This window comes from Phyllobates terribilis, unplaced genomic scaffold, assembly GCF_046119375.1.
Source record: "Phyllobates terribilis strain yellow unplaced genomic scaffold, ASM4611937v1 Scaffold_5__5_contigs__length_657084704, whole genome shotgun sequence".
Classification (NCBI taxonomy): Eukaryota; Metazoa; Chordata; class Amphibia; order Anura; family Dendrobatidae; genus Phyllobates; species Phyllobates terribilis.
The window spans coordinates 486,223,924-486,250,188 of NW_027362765.1; the positions used below are offsets into that span (position 1 = coordinate 486,223,924).

At 49.5% G+C, this 26,265-nt stretch overlaps 1 protein-coding gene across 4 annotated transcripts in view; it reads right to left on the reverse strand.

Annotated features, from left to right (window-relative positions):
• LOC141273527 (uncharacterized protein C8orf76-like) overlaps nt 1-26,265 on the reverse strand; it is a 71,888-nt gene that overhangs the window by 37,640 nt on the left and 7,983 nt on the right. For 2 of the 4 annotated variants that reach the window (XM_073685506.1, XM_073685508.1), the window contains exon 3: nt 15,759-15,902. The exons of 1 other annotated variant lie outside the window; for it this stretch is intronic. In XM_073685506.1, the coding sequence (XP_073541607.1) occupies nt 15,759-15,902 (144 nt within the window). The remainder of the gene's footprint in view (nt 1-15,758; nt 15,903-26,265) is intronic. One more of the 4 variants, XM_073685507.1, reaches the window with a different exon arrangement.

Here is a 26,265-nt window from a genome sequence, read left to right on the forward strand (position 1 = left end):
ATTCCTCCCACTCCTGCAGTCATTAGAAGCCTTTCGCCTTCATATTAATCGGTGCAGGGGTTTATCTGCTCACTTGTGAGCTCTTGGAAGCTTACCGTGATTTAGGCTCTCAGCAGATTTGTTCCATGCATCTCCCCCTACTGTGATAACGCTGTACCCCAACACATCAGACTGTCGCCTACCATGGAAACCTTGAAAAGGAAGCTGAAGATCCACTTCTTCTGACAAGCGTACAATATGTGGTAACCCTCACTCGAGTGTACTTTTGCACGACCAGCTGTACCCTGACCTACTGTATCCTCAACCATCCCTTGCAGATTGCTTGTGCGCCCTCGCAGGCAGGGTCCTCTCTCCTCTTGTACCAGTCGGTGACCCCTTTTCACATGCAAAGCACCACGGAATAAATGTCGCTGCAATAGTAATAATAAATATAGTACTTGTACTCTGGGTATATTGATGCCACTTTCCTGGTGTCTACCCTTAATTTGATGTGTTTTGGCAGCTTTTGGGCCAGAGTGAAGGTGTTGCATATGCTTTTTTTTGTCCCCCCACCCCCATTGAACAGTATGGTGTTCAGAAATGTTCGGTGAATGTCTAAATATTCTATGAACATTTCCGAACCGAACATTGAAATGTTCGCTCATCTCTACTTGTTAGCTAATTAAAAAAAAATAAGATTGCTCTCAGTAGGAAAAAACAAGATAATCTTGTAGTTACGATACCTTTTAATGGCTAACAAAAATAATAAAATAAACGATGTTACAAAGCAAGCTTTCAGGACTTCTTAGGTCTCTTCCTCAGGCATGGTATAACAAAATATCTGAAGAAGCACAAATATATGCACAGAAAAGACAGAGGTATGGCATAATAAATGGACATTTCACTAAACAAACAAACTGAGCTTAGAGCTGATGACACTGCTGGACATATTCCAACACTGAAGGGAAGTAATCCTGATATATCTTTCATCTGCTGCACTACGTTTCCTTGGTTGACCATTGCATCTACAGCACTTAACGTTGCCCATTTCTTGGTGTCCTCGATGTTGAGAAATACAGGCAGATTCTTATCCACCATTCAGTACCATTAGGGAGGTGTCAGACTGGTGCCAAAAATCATTCTGCAGCCGGACAACAACGATACAGGCAATGTCATTAAGAAAATACAGAATGAAGTACATACTACAGTACAACAAAAGAACAAGTCAACCGAGCATGCAGTGTACAACTAGGAGGGACCGATGTGCAAAGAAAATATCACGTATACCAAGTGCACTGCCATGAGATTGTACATCATGAAGGCCTGGGATCAAACAATTTTAATAATAAAAAAATAAAAATAAACTGCTCCCACCAGGGGCCCAGAAACAGAGAATGGGTCGGGGGTGAAACCCAGGAACAGTAAGAAGGAAAAAAATGCCGAACACTCCACAATACCACAAACTCTGCCACCAGATATGAGGATCGACGCTCTCACCCTTCCACCAGCCCCAAAAGAGTGCAGGCAGTTAGGAGTGACCCGGGCACTCCTCAAGGTCAAGAACCAAGAGGCAGGTTACAGGGTCCTCTGCGACAGGCTTCTCCATACTGTCATGTAGGAATCTAACCAACTTGGCCAGTAAGCCCAAATCTCTGGACAGTGTCACAGAAGGTGGAGGAACCTCCCCCGGCCCTTGCGGCACATGAGGCATACATCCAGGAACTGGGGCTGGACCCTACTCATCCTGGCTGTGGTGTAATATGTGCAATGTAGGATACAGAGTTGAGCCGCTCTCTCGGAATAGCTAGGAATTAGTTTGTCTAAGCTGTAGGAAATGGAAGGGTAAAGAAGATTTCACTTCAGAACATGAAATGGGTCACCAGCCACATAGACCTGACCCAGGTAAACCGAGCCTGCCCTATCCCATAAAGGCCCTCACTGCAAATCTAATAATTCAATAAGAGTGCTGCTATGCCAGAGAGGGGTATGATTGTGAGAAAAAGGAGCACAGAAAAGTTTCCATACCATGGTCTAGATTGATATAGCCTGCATGAAAATCAGTTATGTATTGAAGGGGCCCTCTAGAACAGGGATGTCAAACTCAATCACACAGAGGGCCAAAATGAAAAATTTTGACAAAGTCGTGAGCCAATCAGTATACAGTATAATTTGCCCCACAGTCCTCCATACAGGCTAATGGGCCTCACATAGGGGTGGCGGTTCTGGTGCCGCAAGCCAAATATAAATCACCCTGCGGGCCAGAGCTTTCCATGTATGCTCTTGGAGGAGCAAAAAATTATGTGCAAAGGGTGCTTAATCTCTGGGTCATAGGGTCAAACAATGGCCAGAAGGGCTCAGGAAGTCATCCCTGTTCCACCTACATATACAGGAAAGCTAAACAAACCAATAATGCGCAAAAGGATAATAATACGCCCAATAATACAGTCTAGGGTCCGATAAAGCCACCCCGTCACCCGAGCATATTACAGGACCGGGCGATGGATCCCAGTTCTGTGACCCTGCAAAACGAATGAGGAAAAGATGGAGTTACGCTTATTGAAGGTATTGAAGTTTACATATATTGGGGATATAACCTGATGTGAGCTGCGACCGACAGGAGTAACTTCTCTTATCTCCTTATCTTAGCTTTTATAACCAACAAAAGAGCGAAGCTGTGTAGCGATTTCACCTAAATATGTGGATACTTGGACTCCTAGATAAGAGAACTTTGAAACCCATATCAAAGATAGGAGGGAGGCTTGTATGGAGGTGACTTTCAGGTCTACAGGGAAGACAAAAGACTTAACCCAGTTGATTTTTAGACCTGAGAAGAGGCCGCACTCATCAATCACATTCAGCGATGCTGGTACTGACACGTTAGCACCTTGCAGGTACAGGAAAGTGCTGTCTGCGTAGAGACTAAGTTTGCTGTGTGTTGGGGCTTGGATAAACCTCTGAATCTCTGGGGTGGAGCGGATAAGGGCGGCCAGTGGCTCCACTACAGTCACATACAGCATTGGGGACAGCGGACATCCCTGCTGCGCGCCCTGGATCAGGGGGAAGCATATACGCACCACAGTGTCCGCATATAGGAGCTTCTCCCATTTAGTAATCACTGGCCGAAAGCCCATCCAACGCTTGGTCGCCCAAAGAACAGACCATTCAATAGAGCTGAAGGCTTTATTGCAGGGGTCTCAAACACGCGGCCCGCGGGCCGCATGCGGCCCCTGAGGCTGCTTTATGCGGCCCGCAGGCACAGACCCCTTGATGATCCCGACCTGGTCCAGGAGGAGCCGCCGACAGCAGCGCTGCATTGCCGCACAGAGACTGTTTCCCAGCACTGCATTTCCAATTCCAGCCGCTGGCCAATCAGAGGCCAGCAGCTGATATCTGCGTGTCGGCGCAGCGAGTATGACGTCATTGCCATATGCAGATGTCAGCTGCTGGCCTCTGATTGGCCGGCGGCTGACATTGAAAATGCTGTGCTGGGAGACAGTCTCTGTGCGGCAATGCAGCGCTGCTGTCGGCGGCTCCTCCTGGACCAGGTCGGGATCGTCAAGGGGTCGGACTCTGTGGTGCCTGCGGGCCACATCTGCAGGAAGGCCGCCGAGGGAACGGAGGACAGGTGAGAATCATCTTTTTTTTTTTCTATTTTATGTGTGTGAAGAACAGCACAGGGGGCACATAGCCACAACATGGGGACCGGGATGGGGCACAGAGCCACAAGAGGGGACCTGGATGGGGCACATAGCCACAAGAGGGGACCTGGATGGGGCACATAGCCACAAGAGGGGACCTGGATGGGGCACATAGCCACAAGAGGGGACCTGGATGGGGCACATAGCCACAAGAGGGGACCTGGATGGGGCACAGAGCCACAAGAGGGGACCTGGATGGGGCACAGAGCCTCAAGATGTGGACCTGGATGGGGCACATAGCCACAAGAGGGGACCTGGATGGGGCACATAGCCACAAGATGGGGACCTGGATGGGGCACATAGCCACAAGAGGGGACCTGGATGGGGCACATAGCCACAGGATGGGGACCTGGATGGGGCACATAGCCACAAGAGGGGACCTGGATGGGGCACATAGCCACAAGAGGGGACCTGGATGGGGCACATAGCCACAAGAGGGGACCTGGATGGGGCACAGAGCCACAAGAGGGGACCTGGATGGGGCACATAGCCTCAAGATGTGGACCTGGATGGGGCACATAGCCACAAGAGGGGACCTGGATGGGGCACATAGCCACAAGAGGGGACCTGGATGGGGCACATAGCCACAGGATGGGGACCTGGATGGGGCACATAGCCACAGGATGGGGACCTGGATGGGGCACATAGCCACAAGATGGGGACCTGGATGGGGCACATAGCCACAAGAGGGGACCTGGATGGGGCACATTGCCACAGGATGGGGACCTGGATGGGGCACATAGCCACAGGATGGGGACCTGGATGGGGCACATAGCCACAAGATGGGGACCTGGATGGGGCACATAGCCACAAGATGGGGACCTGGATGGGGCACATTGCCACAGGATGGGGACCTGGATGGGGCACATAGCCCCAAGATGGGGACCTGGATGAGGCACATTAGTACAAGATGGGCGCCAGGATGGGGAACGTTGCCACAGGATGGGGACCTGGATGGGGCACATAGCCACAGGATGGGGACCTGGATGGGGCACATTAGTACAAGATGGGGACTTGGATGGGGAACATTACTACAAGATGTTTTCCATTATTACTATATGATGCTAATTGTAAGACAATATTACTGTATGTGGCCAATTGGGGGAAATAAAATTGTAAAAAAAATAAAAAATAAAATAAAGCATGAAAAAATATTGGGCACTAAAAATGCTGTTTTATATGTAAACTAAAGTAAACACAAAAAAGTGCACGTTTATTATCGCCACATCCATAACGACCCAAGCCATAAAAAAATAAACACGGCAAAAATGTTCAAAAGGTGTATACAAAAAAAATGGTATCACTAAAAATGTCACATTGAACAAAGAATGCGGCCCCCCAAATTCAAATTTTTTCCATGTGCGGCCCATATACCCAGCCGAGTTTGAGACCCCTGGTATTGGCATCAAGTGAAACCATAACGTGTCCTCCTTAGAGAAAAATAAATAAAAACGCTGGAGGTTGAGGGCCGTCGACTTTCCTGGCACAATGTCAGTTTGGTCATAATGAATAATTTGCCGAATATATGAACGCAGAGGAATTTCCAATACTTTATCTAGAATTTTTACATCAAACTGAAGTAATAAACAGGCCTGTATGAGGAATAAAGATTGGTAAAAATTATCAAACTCCGACAGAACATGTTTAGGGTCCCCTCTAGTTCTCCTCTCCTCGCCCCTAAGTGCCTTGATCACCATGGGGTCACAGTAACGATTTGCCATATAGGTAAGTAGTTTACCACATTTGTCCCCATTTAGTATTCCTGTCATACATAAAAGGACCAAGTTGCTCATCATCTCTAAGCAGAGGGAGTGTAACAAGTAAGGCTGCCGGCCACTGGGACTTATGCTCCACAGGTACTGGAGCTCCGTGTGATACCGCAGTCATCTCCACATCCCTCACAGCAGGAGCCAGGATATCATGAGCAAATGCTTCAAAAGTATCCCATACCTGTTGTATTATACAGTCCTCATTGTTATTTTAAAATTTAAAAAAAAGGAGAAGGAGAGAGACACAAGATGGATTTATATGTCACAGTGGCCTTGGAAATGGACCCTCCCAAGAGGGGAACAGGGAGAGGAGTAAGATCTGGGATGGAGTGACAGAGGTAATAATAGAAAGTGACTGCAGCCAAGGCAGAGTCCGGCACCAGGGCAAGATCTATGTGGGAGAGGCAAGAAAACAAAAACCTGAACAAAACATCTGTAGCATCGGCGTCTCTGCCCCCTGATAGGCAGAGACGCCTTCCCCCTTACCGCCGCGCGCCCGACGTCTTCCGGCTCTCCTGCTGCTGCTGCCGGCACGTGCAGCTTCCCGGGCACTGTGCTTAGGGCGCGCGCTCCCTCCCTCTTAAAGGGGCCGCACGCGCCGTCCTAAGGAGTCCCCGGCCTTATCATATAAAAGGAACCTCCTCCAAAATGGAGGTGCCTGTGCAAGGTTGTAGCTCGGTGTTCTAAACTCTGCTTCAGCCCTCAGGTGCCGCTGATAGCCTGACTACCAGTACAGTCCGCCAGCCTAACTACCAGTCCAGTCCGTCAGCCAAGTACACTCTGCAGCCAGATCCTTAACAGTTTGCACGGGCCATGGAACCCGGTGACCCCAGGCTCCTTCGCTTGCTAACCTGTACCAGGAGGTTTCTCGTCAGATCCCAACAGGAAACCATCCTGACCTACCTGCGGTCTGTCAACTCTCGCCTGGACACGCTGTCCGTCCCACCTGTGTCCGCCTCGAGCCGAGCGACACCCGCTCCGGCGACGCCTCTGCCTACCAGTGCCACGGCATCCAGCTCTGGACCCCGGCTCTCTGCGCCTCCTCGCTTAGGGGGTGACCCCGTCTTATGTCGGGATTTTCTGAACCAGTGCACATCAGTTTCACTCCGACCGGGCCAAGGTGGCGTTCATTATGTCTCACCTCACCGGGGAAGCATTGGTATGGCTAAACCCTCTATGGGAGAGAGGGGATTCCCTGGTGTCCGATCTTCCGGCTTTCCTCACTGCCTTCCGGAGGGTCTTCGATGAGCCCGGACGAAGAACTTCTACTGCCTCCTCATTGCTCCGTCTCCGCCAAGGGAGTCTCACCGTGGGCAAGTATGCCATACAGTTCCGTACCCTCGCTTCTGAGCTTGCCTGGAACAACGAGGCCCTAGTGTCCACCTTCTGGGAGGGTCTTTCCGGACGGATCAAGGACGAGCTGGCCGGCCGGGACATTCCTACCACCTTGGTTGACCTGGTGTCACTAGCTACCCGGATTGACATCCATTTCCCGGAACGTGCTAAGGAAACTACCCGGGAGAGAAGATTTCCTCGTCTTGCTCCTGTTTTCCAGAAACCTGCCTCCCAACCAGCAACTCCCCGGGCACGCTCGCCTGAACCCATGCAGATCGACCAGACCAAGATGGTCAAGTCTCGCCAAGCAACACACCGAGCCGAGGGGAGCTGTTTCTACTGTGGTAGTAAGCAGCATCTGATCCGTTCCTGTCAGGTAAAGCCAGGAAACTACAGTGTCAAGGACTGCTCGGAGAGGGCGTCCTAGGTAAGAGTAAATCCTCTCCGTTTTTGACTTTATCTGTTTTTGTTTCCTGTGGAGAGAACCGCTTCTTTGAAACTGCCCACCTGGATTCCGGAGCCTCTGAGAATCTCATTTCTCAGTCCCTTGTAGAGAAGTATCAGATTCCTACCAAAGCTCTGGCTGGAGCATTGGCAGTCGCTTCCGTGGATGGAAGACTCCTTCCGGTGACCATCTTGCTCGTCACAGAGCCTGTAACCCTTCAGGTGGGAATGCTGCACTCGGAGAGGATCTCCTATGTGCTATCCGGACTCTCTCACTCCCTTTTGCTAGGTCTACCCTGGCTACAGAGACATGAACCCATTCTGAATTGGCAATCTGGTGAGGTGCTCTGTTGGGGGCAGGATTGCCATGAGACCTGCCTGGTTCCGATTCGCCCGGCTCGACCTCCGTCTACTCCGGCTAATTTACCTGGTCTACCGGCACCTTACTGGTCCTATGCAGATGTCTTCGACAAGAAGGAGGCAGAGACCCTGCCACCTCATTGGCCATATGATTGCCCTATCGACCTGGTACCCGGTGCCACTCCACCCCGTGGGCGTATCTACCCCTTGTCGTTGGCCGAAACCCGGGCCATGTCGGAGTACATCGAAGATAATCTGGCTAGGGGATTCATCCAGAAATCTACCTCCCCAGCTGGAGCTGGATTCTTCTTCGTAAAAAAGAAAGACGGTTCACTACGCCCCTGTATCGATTATAGAGGACTCAACCAGATTACTATCAAAAATAAATACCCCCTGCCGCTCATCTCTGAGCTGTTCGATCGCCTTAAAGGCGCGAAGATCTTCACCAAGCTCGATCTTCGTAGGGCGTATAACTTGGTCCGGATCCGCCAAGGAGACGAGTGGAAGACGGCATTCAATACCCGGGACGGCCACTATGAATACCATGTGATGCCCTTCGGCCTCTGTAATGCTCCAGCCGTCTTCCAAGAACTAGTTAACGACATCTTCCGTAACCTCTTATATTCATGCGTGGTGGTATACCTGGACGACATCTTGGTCTTCTCTCCGGATCTTCCCACACACCGGAGGAATGTTCATCAGGTCCTGCTTAGGCTCACCTATACGCAAAATTTGAGAAATGCCTCTTCAAGCAGACCTCTCTTCCGTTCCTGGGCTGTATTATCTCTAAGACTGGTCTACGGATGGACCCCGAGAAGGTCTCTGCCATCTTAAAGTGGCCCCAACCGGAGGGGTTGAAGGCGATTCAGCGATTGCTGAGCTTCGCTAACTATTAAAGCCTCTTCATCCCACATTTCTCTTCCCGGACTGCACCCATCTCTGCGCTCACCCGTAAGGGAGCAAATCATAAGGAATGGACGTCCGAAGTGGAGGAGGCCTTCCTCTCATTAAAACAAGCCTTCTCCTCTGCCCCGATGCTGCATCGTCCGGATTGCAACAAACAGTTCTTTCTGGAGGTTGATGCTTCCTCTTCCGGAGCGGTGCTCACCCAGGAATCTCCGTCCGAGAGAATGGTAACCTGCGGCTTCTTCTCCAAGCTCTTTTCGTCCGAGTGCAACTATTCCATTGGGGATCGAGAACTGCTAGCCATCAAATTGGCGCTGGAGTGGTGTTACCTGCTAGAGGGGGCTCTGCACTCGGTGGTCATCTACACTGACCACAAAAACCTGGCATATCTACAAAATGCCCAAAGACTCAATCCGCGTCAGGCCCGGTGGTCTTTGCCCGTTTCAACTTTACCCTACATTACCGCCCTGCGGACAAGAACGTTAAAGCAGACGCTTTGGCGAGATCCTTCCTGTCTTCCGATCAAGAGGAGGAGCCTATGCATATCGTCGATCCCTCCAAAGTGATGAATGAGGTCCAAGGGAGCCAGTCTCGTCTCGGTAAGACATTTGTAGCAGTTCCGGATCGTAAGAAGGTTCTTCACTGGGGTCATTCACCTAAACTAGCCGACCATGCTGGCCAGAGGAAGACCTTCCTGCTCATTACCCGGCATTGCTGGTGGCCTTCCCTGCGTAAGGATGTTGTAGACTTCGTCACGGCCTGTTCATCCTGTGCCCGCAAAAAGGTCCCCATACGTCTTCCAGCTGGCCATCTCCTGCCTCTTCCCGTACCTGCTGCCCCGTGGCAACACATTGCTATGGACTTTATTACTGATCTCCCTGTTTCTGCCGGATGTACTCTCATTTGGGTGGTCGCTGACCGCTTTTCTAAAATGGCCCACTTTATCCCTCTGTCTGGTCTCCCGTCTGTATCAGTGCTGGCTAAGGACTTCATCCATCACATCTTTCGTCTCCACGGCCTACCCCTCCACATCGTGTCTCATCGCGGGGTCCAGTTTACTTTGCGCTCTGGAGAGCTACGTGTAAGCTGCTGGATGTCTCCCTGTATTTCTCCTCTGCTTATCATCCACAGTCCAATGGCCAAGTGGAATGTGTCAACCAGATCCTTACCAGCTTCCTCCGGCACTTTGTCAACGCTCACCATACCGATTGGGTAGAGCTCCTACCATGGGCCAAGTTCTCCTATAACAACCATGACAGCGAATCTTCTTCCAAGTCCCCATTCTTTGTGGTCTACGGTCAACATCCCTGGATTCCGTTTCCAGTCTCCGCTTCAGTGGACAACCCTGACGCAGAGTCTCTGGTCAGCGAATTTTCCACCATTTTGGAGGCACTTCTTCAATCCTACAAGCGGATGAAGAGACATGCCGACAAGAGACGTCTGGATCCGCCTCCATTCCGCCCGGGAGACAAGGTTTGGCTCTCCTCCAAACATGTTCATCTCAAAATACCCTCCTATAGATTGGGTCCACGGCTCATCGGTCCATTTGAAGTCCTCAAGCAAATCAATCCAGTGGCCTACAAGTTAAAACTCCCGGCCCCATTCGGGTTACCAACTCCTTCCACGTATCTCTCCTCAAACCAGTTGTTGTTAATTCTTTTTCTGACAATCCAGGTACCTCCCCAGCTCCGGTCTCCGCTGAGGACGTTTATGAGGTAGAGAACATTCTGGCCACCAAGAGGGTAAGAGGAAAGCCTTTTTTTCTGGTGGGTTGGAAGGAGTTTGGCCCAGAGGAGAGAACTTGGGAACCCAGGGAGAACATCGACGCCCCGCTTCACCTTAAAAAATTTCTTTCAGGCTTAAAAAAGAGGGGGCATAAAGGGGGGGGGGGGCTCCTGTAGCATCGGCGTCTCTTTCCCCCGACAGGCAGAGATGCCGTCTCTCTTACCGCCGTGCTCCCGGCGTCTTCCAGCTCTCCTGCTGCTGCTGGCACGTGCAGCTTCCCGGGCACTGTGCTTAGGGCGCGCTCCCTCCCTCTTAAAGGGGCCGAGCGCGCCGTCCTAAAGAGTCCCCGGCCAGTGGCCAGAGGACTTCTCATATAAAAAGGCACATCCTCCAAAACGGAGGTGCCCGTGCAAGATTGTAGCTCTGTGTTCTAAACTCTGCTTCAGCCCTCAGGTCCCGCTGCTAGCCCGACTACCAGTCCAGTCCGCCAGCCTGACTACCAGTCCAGTCCGCCAGCCTGACTACCAGTCCAGTCCGCCAGCCTGACTACCAGTCCAGTCCGCCAGCCTGACTGCCAGTCCAGTCCGCCAGCCTGACTACCAGTCCAGTCCGCCAGCCTGACTACCTGTCCAGTCCGCCAGCCAAGTACACTCTCCAGCCCGACAGTCTGCCTACGGTCCAAACCCGCCAGTCTGTCTATGGGCCAGGCTTGTCTGCCTACGCGGAGAACGTACCAGTTACCTGCCCTGCCTACCAGCCAGCCTACCTGGATGCTCCTGCCAGTGACCTGTGGTGTCCGCCAGTCCGTCTACCCGGATCACCGGTCAGTCTGCCTGCCGTGCTCATCTGCTGTACCGGTCAGTCCCTGCCTTCTGACCCATGGGAGTCACCTGCTCTCATACAAGGACTGGCCCAGAGTAGCACCTGGTCCCTCTGCTCGGTCCTTCCCTGGTTCACGGAGTCGATTGAGTCGCCGTGCGACCTTGGTTAGTCCGAGTTGATACCTAGTTACGCCCCTCTGGTCCCTCCTTGCACCGCAGCACAGAGGTTCCACCACCCGGATCCCTAACAACCTCCATATAGTGTGAACAGGTGCACGCTGCAATGTCTGCATAACATAAAATAAGAAAGAACAGCAGCACTCTGTAAGGGCCAAGAGGTGGTGGTCAGGTTTTTTGTTTTCTTGCAGTTTACCATGGAGGTTTTGACTGCCTCCTTTTCTCACTCTGCACTCCACCCATCAACCCAAGGGTGCTTTTAATTAGTGTTGCTTTCTAACTGCCCACTTAAAATTGTAGGCTTATAGCCCAAGAGAGGCATGTTTAGGAAAATGTTACCCATCATGCGGAGGTCACCTTGCCATGGTTGATGGGCACACATGAATTGGCCAATTTATGCGCTAAGAAACTTAATTTTTTCTAAGTACATTTTATTTAGCAATAGTGCAGTTTAGATCTTATTTTCTTAGTGTTTGCATATGTCTTGGCCCTTACAGAGTGCTGCTGTGCTTTCTTATTCTATGTGGGAGAGGCAGTCATGAGTGAAAGGATAACAGGAGTGTGTCCTAGACGAGGAGATGGAAGAGCACCAGACCCAGTCCCCATACACTGCAATATTACAGAGGAGTCCACATCAGTGTCAGGGCTCAACAGCCGGGACCGCTCCCTATTTATACCACGAGTACAGTTAAAATACTGGAGCCAGATTACTAGTGGGGAACTATATAGTAGCATGAAAGCAACAGCTTTGTGCATGACGACTGGTATAAATGGAGGGGGTATATGAATATCCAGATGGGTAATAGGACACACAAGTTTAGTACAGTACAAGAATACACACATACCCTCTTTATATAAATTTCAATGTTGTAAAGGGTACAATTTAGGGTGCGCATGACTAGGATAGAAACTCCCCGGGCATATGCACAAAAGACTGAATAGTAAGCCCACCTGAAGACAGATAACGTGAAAACGCCTCCAGTGGGATTTCAAAGAAGTCAGACTAGTTGTCAGCAATGACCTTCAGTCGAGACAGAGAGAACATCTATATATATATATATATATATATATATATATATATATATATATATATATATATATATATATATATATATATATATATATATATATATATATATATATATATATAATTGTCTTATCCCGTCTGTCTGTCCAGGAAATCCCGCGTCGCTCATTGGTCCGGCAGCGGCCAATCAGCGCCGCGGGATTTCTGAAAAAAGATGGCGGCCGTTAGCGGCTCATCTGCGGGACGGAGCTGAGCGGCGATGCAGCCGGGAGATGAGCGCCGCGAGGCGCTCATCTCCCGGCCGGCAACAGCAGAAGGAACCCGACCGCCGGACCCATCTGCGGGACGGAGATGCAGCCGGGAGATGAGCGGCGCGAGGCGCTCATCTCCCGGCCGGTATAAGCGGAAGGACCGCCGGCGCCGCTGACCTCCATGCGGAAGGGAGGACCGGGGAGCGGCGCTGCGGGTCGGGATACTTCTGCTGCGAGCGCCCGCTCATGTCCCGGGTTCTTGCAGCGGAAGTAGCCGCACAGGCAGCGCCGCTCCCCGGTCCTCACCAAGACGATTCGATGATTGGTCGGGTCCGAAGACCGCGACCAATCACTGATCTTAGCGCAAAACTTAAACACCGCTGTGCTGATTGGTCGCCGACGCTGCCCGCGACCAATCACCGATTTGGGCGCCACATTTAAATATCGGCCGCGACCAATCAGCACAGCGGTGTTTAAATGTGGAGCCAAGATCGGTGATTGGTCGCGGCCGATATTTAAATTTGGCACCCAAATCGGTGATTGGTCGCGGGCCAAGTCCGCGACCAATCACCGATTTGTGCGGCACATTTAAATAGCGGCCGCGACCAATTGGATGTCAGCGCCGCTCCCCGGGCCTCCCTTCACGCCCTAGCCGCACGGATGTCAGCGGCGCTGCCTGTGCGGATACTTCCGCTCAGAGAACCCGGGACATGAGCAGGCGCTCGGAGAAGAAGTATCCCGACCCGCAGCGCCGCTCCCCGGTCCTCCCTTCACACCCTAGCCGCTGATGTCCCCACAGTATCCGCATAGTGTTACAAAGGTCCGGACATTTGTGTAAAAAAATCGCTGATTGGTCGCTGGCGCTGCCCGCGACCAATTACCGATTTGGGCGCCAAATTTAAATATCGGTCGCGACCAATCACCGATCTTGGCTCCACATTTAAACACCGCTGTACTGATTGGTCGCGGTCGCTATTTAAATGTGCCGCCAAAATCAGCGTCGGCGACCAATCAACACAGTGGTGTTTGAATTTGCCGCCAAGATCGGTGATTGGTCGCGGCCAGCGCCAGCGACCAATCAGCGATTTTTAAGGGAGGACCGGGGAGCGGCGCTGTGAGTCCGGATACTTCTGCTGCGAGCGCCCGCTCATGTCCCGGGTTCTTGCAGCGGAACTATCCGCACAGGCAGCGGCGTGGACATCCAATGCGGCTAGGGTGTGAAGGGAGGACCAGGGAGCGGCGCTGACATCCAATTTTAAATTTAAATGTGGCGCCAAAAATCGGTGATTGGTCGCGCCCAGCGTCGGCGACCAATCAGCACAGCGGTGTTTAAATGTGGAGCCAAGATCGGTGATTGGTCGCGGCCGATATTTAAATTTGGTGCCAAAATCGGTAATTGGTCGCGGGCAGCGCCAGCGACCAATCAGCGATTTGTAACACAAATGTCCGGACCTTTGTAACAAAATGCGGATACTGTGGGGACATCAGCGGCTAGGGTGTGAAGGGAGGACCGGGGAGCGGTGCTGCGGGTCAGGATACTTCTGCTCCGAGCGCCCGCTCATGTCCCGGGTTCTCGCAGCGGAAGTACCCGCACAGGCAGCGGCGCTCCCCGGTCCTCACTAATACGATTCCGCTCCCCGCTCCTCACCAATATGATTCGCTGATTGGTTGCGCTCTCCGCACGCAACCAATCAGTGATCTTGGCGCTAAAGTTAAACACCGCTCTGCTGATTGGTCGCGGCCGCTGCCCGCGACCAATCACCGATTTGGGCGCCACATTTAAATAGCGGCCGGGACCAATCACCGATCTTGCCGCCACATTTAAACACTGCTGTGCTAATTGAACGCGGACGCCGGACGCGACCCATCAGCATTGTTGGTGCCAAATTTAAACCCTGCTCTGCTGATTGCTCGCGGCTGGCGGCCGCGACCAATCAGCAAGATTGGCGCCAAATTTAAACACCGCTCTGCTGATTGGTTGAGGCCGCCGGCCGCGACCAATCAGCGATTTTGGCGCACAGTTTAAACAACGCTCTGCTGATTGGTCGCGTACTCCAGCCGCGACCAATCAGCGAGATTGGCGCCAAATTTAAGCAACGCTCTGCTGATTGATTTCGGCCAGCGACCGCGATCAATCAGCAGTATTGGCGCCAAATTTAAACCTCACTCACCGGCCACGACCAATCTGCGCTTTTTGTGCCAAATTTAAACAATGCTCTGCTGATTGGTCGCGGTCGCCGGCCGCGACCCATCAGCATTATTGGCGCCAAATTTAAACCCCGCTCTGCTGATTGGTCGAGGCCGCCAGCCGCGACTAATCAGCAGAGCGATGCAGAGCGGGGTTTAAATTTGGCGCCAAAATGGCTGATTAGTTGAGGCCGCGGGCCGCGACCAATCAGCAGAGCGTTGTTTAAATTTGGCGCCAATCTCGCTGATTGGTCGCGGCTGGCGGCACAGAATGCAAGGTGAAAGCACCCTAACAAGTTGCAGCTTATCTGCTGTTCTGTTGTGAGATGAAGCCCATTTTGGTGGAGTCCGTATAAAATGGATCAACTCAGACTCCTAAAATATATAATAAATTGGGTACAGTAGTTTGTGGGGAATATTTTTTTCACAAGAATTTGGTAAAGTTATGAAATGTCCTATAAATGTCTGTCCTATTCCTGATCTAAGGGTCTAGACTTTTAGCTGAGATGAATCTGTGCTGCAGTAAATTTATCACTTAAACATGAGCCATGTATGAGGGAGTCGGAGGCCTGGAAATTGAGGAGTCGGAGGTTTGGCTTACTGACTCCACAGCCCGGGTTAGCAATAGCCGGATGCAGGTGAAGCAGAGCAAAGGACTGACACTACAACTCCCCTTCTAATCAGCCGTGTAGTAGAAGGTCTCTGTCACAGAATAAGGTACAGTAAGTGTCCGCCGGTGTGCTACCGGGGGTGTACAACTCCAAGAGGGGCAGGAAGAGAAGTATAGAATCCAACGGAAAAGGAGAACGCACAGTTTCCCAAGGAGACCGGATCACTAATGATATACTCCAGAAACACAAACAAGAGGATCTGATGGGGGAGGGATGACTCACTTAGGTGTCATTGGCATAAAGAGATCCTGGACCAATGCGAATATGCCAACTTTTCAATACCTTTTTTTTTTTAACTAGAGCATAATAGTAAGTTTCATCCATTTTTACTTTTAAACATAATAAAGCAACTTTTTCTTCTCAAGTTGGACAAATAATGTTTTCCTATAATGTCTCCAATTACATTACCAGCAATTCTGCGCTCTCCAGCGCTTCTTTGTGCCTCCCCAAACGTAGTAAGCAGCGCGCCTGACTTTCCTGGACGTCTCTCCTCATTGCGTTGTTTGCCAGCGGTATAAGTGCAGAACAGTCGCTGTACACATTAAACGCCTTCTGAAAGGGAAGAAAGAGAATGGCCATTATCCTTCCTAAAAGAAAGGGATGTTGGCAGAATTCTTTTCAGATGTTTTAGCAAAGTCTTTTGGATTTATGGGCAAAGTCTTGCCCATAACTGCAGAACTGATTTCTTGCAATTCTGCGAGTCTGATCATTCTAGAAGGAAATCAACTAAGTGACAAATATATTGTTTTATTATAGTTCTGTGAGTACAAATCATTACATAACCTTGGGTTCACCCTGGTATTAAACACAAAGCAAATGGTTGGCTTGCTGTAAGGGGTTGTTGGGTCACTGTGTAACTGCAGACTTATAAATCCTCCAGCGCAGAGACTGTGCACTGTGCGGAGTCGCTGGTTTCTGACCCAGGAACGGCGGTGATATACAGTACAGACCAAAAGTTTGGACACACCTCATTTAAAGATTTTTCTGCATTTTCATGACTATGAAAATTGTACATTCACACTGAAGGCATCAAAGCTATGAATTAACATATGTGGAATTATATACTTAACAAAAAAGTGTGAAACAACTGAAAATATGTCGTATATTCTAGGTTCTTCAAAGTAGCCACCTTTTGCTTTGATGACTGCTTTGCACACTCTTGGCATTCTCTTGATGAGCTTCAAAAGGTAGTCACCGGAAATGGTTTTCCAACAATCTTGAAGGAGTTCCCAGAGATGCTTAGCACTTGTTGGCCCTTTTGCCTTCACTCTGCGGTCCAGCTCACCACAAACCATCTTGATTGAGTTCAGGTCTGGTGACTGTGGAGGCCAGGTCATCTGGCGTAGCACCCCATCACTCTCCCTCTTGGTCAAATAGCCCTTACACAGCTTGGAGGTGTGTTTGGGGTCATTGTCCTGCTGAAAAATAAATGATGGTCCAACAAAACGCAAACCGGATGGAATAGCATGCCGCTGCAAGATGCTGTGGTAGCCATGCTGGTTCAGTATGCCTTCAATTTTGAATAAACAGTGTCACCAGCAAAGTACCCCCACACCATCACACCTCCTCCTCCATGCTTCACGGTGGGAACCAGGCATGTAGAGTCCATCCGTTCACCTTTTATGCGTCGCACAAAGACACGGTGGTTGAAACCAAAGATCTCAAATTTAGACTCATCAGACCAAAGCACAGATTTCCACTGGTCTTATGTCCATTTCTTGTGTTCTTTAGACCAAACAAGTCTCTTCTGCTTGTTGCCTGTCCTTAGCAGTGGTTTCCTAGCAGCTATTTTATCATGAAGGCCTGCTGCACAAAGTCTCCTCTTAACAGTTGTTGAAGAGATGTGTCTGCTGCTAGAACTCTGTGTGGCATTGACCTGGTCTCTAATCTGAGCTGCTGTTAACCTGCGATTTCTGAGGCTGGTGACTCGGATAAACTTATCCTCAGAAGCAGAGGTGACTCTTGGTCTTCCTTTCCTGGGGCGGTACTCATGTGAGCCAGTTTCTTTGTAGCGCTTGATGGTTTTTGCAACTGCACTTGGGGACACATTCAAAGTTTGCCCAATTTTTCGGACTGACTGATCTTCATTTCTTAAAGCAATGATGGCCACTCGTTTTTCTTTACTTAGAATTTGTATTATGGCAAGAAAAAAAGCAGCTAACAGTCTATTCAGTAGGACTATCAGCTGTGTATCCACCTGACTTCTGCACAACACAACTGATGGTCCCAACCCCATTTATAAGGCAAGAAATCCCACTTATTAAACCTGACAGGGCACACCTGTGAAGTGAAAAACATTTCCGGTGACTACCTCTTGAAGCTCATCAAGAGAATGCCAAGAGTGTGCAAAGCAGTCATCAAAGCAAAAGGTGGCTACTTTGAAGCACCTAGAATATAAGACATATTTTCAGTTGTTTCACACTTTTTTGTTAAGTATATAATTCCACATGTGATAATTCATAGTTTTGATGCCTTCAGTGTGAATGTACAATTTTCATAGTCATGAAAATACAGAAAAATCTTTAAATGAGGTGTGTCCAAACTTTTGGTCTGTACTGTATGCATTATACATACTCCCGGGCAGAACCCGACTAGTGGGCGCAGCCCCGCTCCAGAGTGGACTTGTACACACCAGTTTTCAGATTTGGAAGTGACAGTTTTTTGCTATTTGTATATTGTCTCTCTGACCGAGCGCTCCACCCTCCAGCCTGTGGCAGATTTAATAGCAGCAGGATCCTAGCTACCCATAAATGCAGGCTTTAGCCTAGCAGAGGATTCACATCAGATCAGTTCCCAGCAAACCGGAAAGTGCCTTGTCGTTGGCTGCTGAGTTTGCATGAATTGGCCAAATTATGTGCTAAACATCTCCATTTTTTCTTATTATCTAAAGCAGTAATGACATTCAAATTCCATGTATTTCATGTTTCCATGCTTTAGCACTACAGAGTGCTACTTTGTCTTTATATCATGTGGCTTCTGCCACAGAAACAGCACGGCCATGCCAGCCACACATCTCCTGGATGCTCACTATGGTTATAGTGATATACTGTACTGCTGCTCCCAGGGCTGCCATTGCTGGTCCTACACTGCCAGACATCTCCATGCCGTATCTGTCATATTTTTAGACCACATGGCTTCCGATGGTGCCACTGCTGCTAGACGTCCACACACATCTCATGCACGTGTCCATTGTGTTGAATAGTATACTGCTGCTGGGGAGCGTAATCTCCTGAGGCAGCTCAAAAATGGAACAGATACAAAAATAGGGATACGTTTTTCCTCTGCTTACTGACAAGTCATTTCTTCTTCACTTTGAAAACAGCTAGCCTGTTCCTGCTCAATAAGTAAAGGGATAATTTTTGGACTACTTGTAAAAAGCTGTCAAGTCTTTATTTAGCAAAGAACAGCTCCTGATACTCCCCAAACATGGATCATTTTTGAACACCCCACAGTGTAAAAAAGCCACAGCTTCTTCTATTTGCAATTCCTGTTTATAAACACCAGCAAGGCATCAGCCCTTAAAAAGGGATAAATTCTAAAAACGGTCCAAATATTAAGAAGCCTGTAAAGTCTGTTAGCAAACTCATAAAATGGTGAAATACATCTGAAGGAGGATGTCCTCTATCTAAACTTAGTTTTCCATGGACATATACGAGTACAGTGGGTACGGAAAGTATTCAGACCCCTTTACATTTTTTACTCTTTGTTTCATTGCAGCCATTTGGTAAATTCTAAAAAGTTCATTATTCTCATTAAAGTACACTCTGCACCCCACCTTGACTTAAAAAAACAGAAATGTAGAAATTTTTGCATATTTATTAAAAAAGAAAAACTGAAATATCACATGGTCATATTTAGACCCTTTGCTGAGACACTCATATTTTAGTCACATGCTGTCCATTTCCTTGTCATTCTCCTTGAGATGGTTCTACTCCTTCATTGGAGTCCAGCTGTGTTTAATTAAACTGATAGGACTTGATTTGGAAAGGCACACGCCTGTCTATATAAGACCTCACAGCTCACAGTGCATGTCAGACCAAATGAGAATCTCGAGCTCAAAGGAACTGCCCAAGGAGCTCAGAGACAGAATTGTGGCAAGGCACAGATCTGGCCAAGTTTACAAAAGAATTTCTGCATTACTCAAGGTTCCTAAAGCACAGTGGCCTCCATAATCATTAAATGGAAGAAGTTTGGGACCACCAGAAGTCTTCCTAGACCTGGCTATCCAGCCAAACTGAGCAATCGTGGGAGAAGAGCCTTGGTGAGAGAGGTAAAGAAGAACCCCAAGATCACTGTGGAAGAGCTCCAGAGATGCAGTAGGGAGATGGGAGAAAGTTCCACAAAGTCAACTATCACTGCAGCCCTCCACCAGTCAGGCCTTTATGGCAGAGTGGCCCGACGGAAGCCTCTCCTCAGTGCAAGACATATGAAAGCCTGCATAGAGTTTGCTCAAAAACACATGAAGGACTTCCAGACTATGAGAAATAAGATTCTCTGGTCTGATGAGACAAAGATAGAACTTTTTGGTGATATTGGTGATAATTCTAAGCGGTATGTGTGGAGAAAACCAGGCACTGCTCATCACCTGCTCAATACAATCCCAAGAGTGAAATATGATTGTGAAAGTTCCTAGTTACTTACCGGTAACGGGATTTTACAGAGCCAATGACAGCACCACCTGAGAGAGGGTATCCGCCCACCAAGGACAGAAACCTACTGAATAAAAAGGCGGTACCTCTCTTCCGCATCAGTTTTTGTTTCAGAGCATGAGAGGGCCTCCGAAAACAGGTTAATACATAACCGCCACCTCAACATTTGTAATAAACACCTTAAAAAGTGCACACCATAGTGATAACAGGGTGCTGTCATGGGCTCTGTAAAATCCCGTTACCGGTAAGTAACTAGGATCTTTTCCCCTTCTCCCATGACAGCACCACCTGAGAGATTTATAGAGATCAGACACCAGAGGGAGGGATCACCGCTTGCAACACCTTCCTACCAAAGGACAGATCAGTAGAAGAGGAAAGGTCAAGACGGTAATGTTTGTAAAATGTAGCGGGGGATGACCAAGTTGCCGCCTTACATATGATGTCGATGGGCACATCCGCCTTCTCAGCCCAGGAAGCAGCTACCGCTCTGTTGGAGTGGGCCTTCAGGTTCTCTGGAACCGGCAGATTTCTAGAAGAGTAGGCTAAGGTAATAGTATCCCTGACCCATCTAGCTATGGTCCCTCTTGTAACCTTAAGTCCTTTCCTAGCCCCCTGAAAGGATATAAATAAGGCGTCACTCTTCCTCCAGGCTTTTGTCACCTCCAAATACTGGACTAACACCCTCCTAACATCTAAGGTGTGAAGCTTATGTTCCTCAGAATACCTAGGATTAGGATAGAAGGAAGGGAGAGTGATTACTTGAGTCCTATGGAATTTGGAGGCTACCTTCGGAAGATAGAGTAATCTTAAGACCAGACCCAGCCTATCAGTACATACTTGAGCGAATGGATGGTTAACAGATAGTGCGTGTAAGTCACTGACTCTACGAGCTGATGTCAGGGCTACCAGTAGGGCAGTCTTTAAAGTTAGAATTTTTTCTGAAACTTCCTCTAAGGGCTCGAAGGGAGGTTTGGTTAGTGCCTACAGAACCAAATTAAGGTCCCAAGGAGGCACAAGCTTTAATAAATCTAAATGATCAACCTATTCGCCGCCAAGTCATAATTATATAATGCCCCCAGAGCTGATACCTGTACCTTAAGAGTACTGGTGGCTAGTCCCATGCTTAACCCCTTCTGGAGGAATTCTAGTATGGCCTCAATAGTAATCCTCCCTTTGGCGGACTGACCCGAGGTAGACAGGAACTTAGCCCAGGTTCTACCATAGATCCTAGTTGTTACCGGCTTTCTACTTGCCAGTAGGGTAGTAACCAGATCTGGAGAAAACCCCCCTTTGTGTCAATAGCGACCTTTCAAAATCCAGGCTGTCAAATGCAGGCCCGATCTTTGGGGATGACAGACTGGGCCCAACCTGAGGAGATCCGGGATGTCTGGAAGAACCCATGGATCTGCTTGGGACATTCTCTTCATCCAAGTGAACCATGGTCTCTTGGGCCAGAATAGGGCGATCAATATAACCCTCGCCCTTTCCTCTCGGATCTTCCTCAGGATAGTAGGGATCAGTATTAAAGGGGGAAAGGCATAGGCTAGAGTAAAATTCCAAGGAATCTGCAGCGCGTCCACCGCAAATGCCCCCTCTTTTGGATTCAGGGAGCAAAAGATTTCGGTCTTTCGATTGTGTCTGTTTGCAAACAGATCTATTTGGGGCTGTCCCCATCGGCCCACAATCTGCTGAAATATGGCTGGATTCAATTCCCACTCTCCTTGTTTTAAGATGTGACGACTCAGGAAATCGGCCTTTACGTTCTCTTCTCCTTTTATATGCAGCGCCGAGAGCGTGAGCAGCTGACTCTCGGCAAACCTGAAGATCTGATCCGCTACTAACATCAGAGGGAGAGACCTGGTACCCCCCCGATGATTGATGTAGGCGACTGTCGATCTGCTGTCTGACATTATCCGGATGTGATGACCCCGAAGAACAGGACTGAACTTTATTAGAGCATTTTTGGCTGCCAACAGCTCCTTCATGTTGGAAGAGAGACTTGTGTCGCTGTCCGACCAGAGGCCTTGTACAGAACGATCTCTTAGGTGAGCTCCCCAGCCTTCTGCACTTGTGTCCGTTGTAATTGTATCCGACACCTGGAAGGTCCAAGGAACCCCCAAAGATAGATTGACTGGAGATCTCCACCAGTCCAGGGAGTTGATTACAACCTCTGGAAGAGATATTTTCCCATTCAGGCGACCTTTGAGCCGCCTGTCCGCTGCCAGGATCTCCTGTTGAAGACATCTGGAATGGTACTGAGCCCACTGAACCGCCGGGATGCAAGATGTCATTGTACCCAACAGAGACATTGCATTCCTCAGGGTCATGGTCGGATTGCTGATAACCCGAGATATTAGGGATCCGATCTTCAGCTTCTTTTCCTCTGGTAGAAGACAGGTTTGGTTTTCTGAGTCCAGAATGAGACCCAGGAAAGACTGGACCCGCTTTGGTTCCAGCCTTGACTTCTCTAAATTTAACAGCCAACCCAGACATTTTAGACTGGCCATGACGTCCGCCAGGGCTAGAGCACAGAGTTGTCTTGATCTGCCCACTACTAAGAAGTCGTCCAGATAAGGGATGACCAGAATATCTCTTTCCCTCAAATGTGCTGTGACCTCCAGGATAATTTTTGTGAAGACTCTCGGCACCATGGAAATGCCAAAGAGAAGAGCTGCGAACTGAAAATGCCTTACGTGCTTGCCGAACTGTACAGCCACCCTCAGAAACTGTTGATGATCTGCCAAGATCGGGACGTGGTAGTAGGCGTCCTTCAGATCGAGGACGCACATATAACAGTCCGGAAATAGCATCCTTATGGCCGACTTTATTGTTTCCATTTTGAACGGCCTGTAGATTAAATGGTTGTTCAGCTTCTTCAAGTTGGCAATGGTCCTGAAGGAGCGGTCCGGCTTCTTTATTAGGAAGAGAGTTAAATAGAATCCTCTTCCTTGCTCGGGTGCAGGCGTTTCCACCAGAACCCCCTTCACGCGCAGAGAGAGAACTTCCTGCTGTAAGGCTATCTGCTCCGCTAGACCCCTGGGGGCTGAAATTTTGACGGTGTTCCTGGGCCTGCTCTTGAACTCCAATGTGAGTTCCCTCCTGATTATCCCCAAGATCCAAGAATTGGATGAAATTTTCTCCCAGGCGGGCAGGAAGTGGGACAACCTTCCTCCCACCTGGGGGGAACTGTCACTTAGGGGCCTTCTTATTCTCGGAGGAGGGACCCCCGAACATGAAGCCTCTGTTATACGGATTCCTGTCTTTCCAGCTACCTTGGTCTCTGGGAGCTTTACTGCGACTGTACTTCCTCTTCCGAAAGGAGCTTTTAAACTGGGAACCAGACACAATGGGAAACCCATGTTTTTTGTCTGCAGCATTATCCAGGATGTCATCTAGACCTTTGCCGAACAGGAAGTCCCCCTCACAAGGGATTGAGCATAGTTTAGTCTTTGATTGCACATCCCCTGGCCAGCTCTTGAGCCATAATGCCCTATGAGCTGCATTAGAGAGATTTGCAGACCGGGCAGCCAGCCTAACTGAATCTGCCAGTAATGCAGCCGCCCCCTGCACAAGAGGAAGGTCCGACAAAATCTTCTCCCTCGAGACATTCCCCCTAATCTGGTCTTCCAACTGTTGAAGCTAGATCATCATAGATCTAGCGGTGCAGGTGGCTGCCACTGCCAGTTTAAGGGCCCCTGCTGACGACTCCCAGGCTTGTTTAAGGAAAGGCTCCGCTTTTATATCAAGCGGGTCTTTCAAGGCTCCTAAATCCTCAAAGGGCAGAGTGGATCTTTTTGAGGACTTTGCAATGGCCACATCAATCTTAGAGGTTTTGTCCCATTTAGCCGCATCCTCTTCCTCAAAGGGGTATCTCCGCTTAGAGGAGGGAGGCAGCTAACCCTTCTTCTCAGTTTTTTTCCATTCCCTTTCTATAAGCGATCTGATCCTCTCATTAACCGGGAATGTGCGTCTCTTCCTTTGGTCCAAGCCCCCGAACATAACATCCTGGACTGTTCTGGGAACTTTGGTATCAGTAATACCCATAGTCACTCTGACGGCTTTAACTAGTCTCTCACTATTATCTACCGAAAAACAAGGCCTGCCCCCCCCCCCCCCCCATCATCATCCGAAGATGATGAGGAGAGATTAGAGGAGGAAGGCAGTTCTCTTGTAAAACGGGACTCTACCGATTCCTCTGATTCTGAGGAAACTAGTTTTTGCTTCTTCTTCCTGCGTGAGGTTAAGCTTTTTAAAGAATCCCTGACTTCTGTCTGGATCAGATTCTTTAATTCCATAGAAAACCTGGGGGACTCTTCCGCTATGGTTTTCTGAATACAGTCCGCACACAGGTTTTTGATGTAGGAGGTGGGAAGACTGACTTTACATAAAGCACACTCCTTGTTTTTACTCTTAGAACTACTCTTCTTTGGCTCCTAACACCCCAAGAATTGAAAGGAGAAAAAGAGAGGAGAACAGAGAAAAGCACATTACTCAAGGTGAGACTTTCACGAAGATCACTCACTACACTGCCGTTCAGACTAGGGTACCGGAGGCGGTGGTTGCCGTTCACATGAGGGCTCCCATCTGGCGGAGGTGGACTGACGAGGTCTTTTCTGACCGGTTCTGCCATAACTCGTACGCCCTCCACTGCTGTGGCTTTGGTGATGGGAAGATTCTCGATGTTCCAGTTGCTTAAGCTGCTTGCGCTGCTTTGGTGGCTGTGGCTGCTGCTGTACCTCCTACGGTGGTGACAGCTGCTGCCCAGGTGACTGCGGCTCCTCATTCATTATGGCGGGGATGCAGACACCGCCATCTTGATTGCTCCCCATCCTTAAAAAGCAGTAGGGCTCCACCTCCTTTAGGCTCCTCCCCTTCCGGCAGTATGCTCATTCTCTTTCCTTAATAATTCCTTTTTCTTTTTTAAAACTTGGCCAGCTGGCGCGCTACACCGCAGATCCTCCTCCTTCTGCGCGTGCGCAGCCCAGCGGTACCCGGCGCGCCTGCAGCGGGATGTCGGCCTTCCACCCGCGCATGCGCAGACCCGGCTTCCGGCGCAATCCGTGATAGGGCGCATCACCACCCCGCGCGTGCGCAGCCCTGACTTCCGGCGCGCTCCGTCACAGGGTGCGACGCGACCCCCACGTGCGCAGACCCGGAAGACCTGCCGGCCGGCGCGCTCAGTCTAGTCCATTGTGAGGTGCAGACCTGTACGCGGGGAGGATTCCGGAAGGCAGCCCCCCCTACACGCAGACCCGGGCAGCAGCCAGACGGGCTGAGAACAGGGGCCAACTGCTGCTTCCACGGCCTCCAGGCTGCACCGACCCCGGAATCCACGGTCCAGGTACGTGAGGTACCACCTGGCGAGGCTCCCATCAAGGACAGGAACCAAAACTCATGCGGAAGAGAGGTACCGCCTTTTTATTCAGTAGGTTCCTGTCCTTGGTGGGCGGATACCCTCTCTCAGGTGGTGCTGTCATGGGAGAAGGGGAAAAGTATCATGCAATGGGGGTGTTTTTCAGCTGCAGGGACAGGATGACTGGCTGCAATTGAAGGAAACAAGAATGCGGCCAAGTACAGAGATATTCTGGATGAAAACCTCTTCCAGAGTGCTCTGAACCTCAGACTTGGCCGAAGGTTCACCTTCCAACAATACAATGACCCTAAGCACACAGCTAAAATAACAAAGGAGTGGCTTCAGAACAACTCTGTGACCATTCTTGACTGGCCCAGCCAGAGCCCTGACCTAAACCTAACTGAACATCTCTCTCTCACTATATTACATGCACATATACACACATTTAATTAAAGTATAGATGGGAGTGCATCTTTCAACACCACCCCACCTGTCACAGCAGCTGCATTGGCTATCTATTGTACTGTCCATCTGGACAATGATATGTAAAATGGACCACAGCGACTATAAGATGAGAGCAGGGAAGGATTTTACAGCCTAGAGACAGGTTAAGGGCAAACATCATTACAGATAGGGAACTAATAAGCCTAAATTTGATTGTGGTGTACTACTGCAGCGCTGAAAAACACTGAAAATGGGAGTGGTAGTTTCAGACTGTGAATAATAATACCAAGATTTAAGTGAATGGGAGGTGCAGGACATCCAGAGTCCGGTTAAGCTCACACGAGTGTACACAAATATTGTTTCATTTTCATCCAGAAAACCTGTACAATTTTTCTCTCATTTGTCATCCGTGTGCCATCCTTTATCATACAGCAACAGTTATTAAAAATGTACAAGACTAAATACAGTT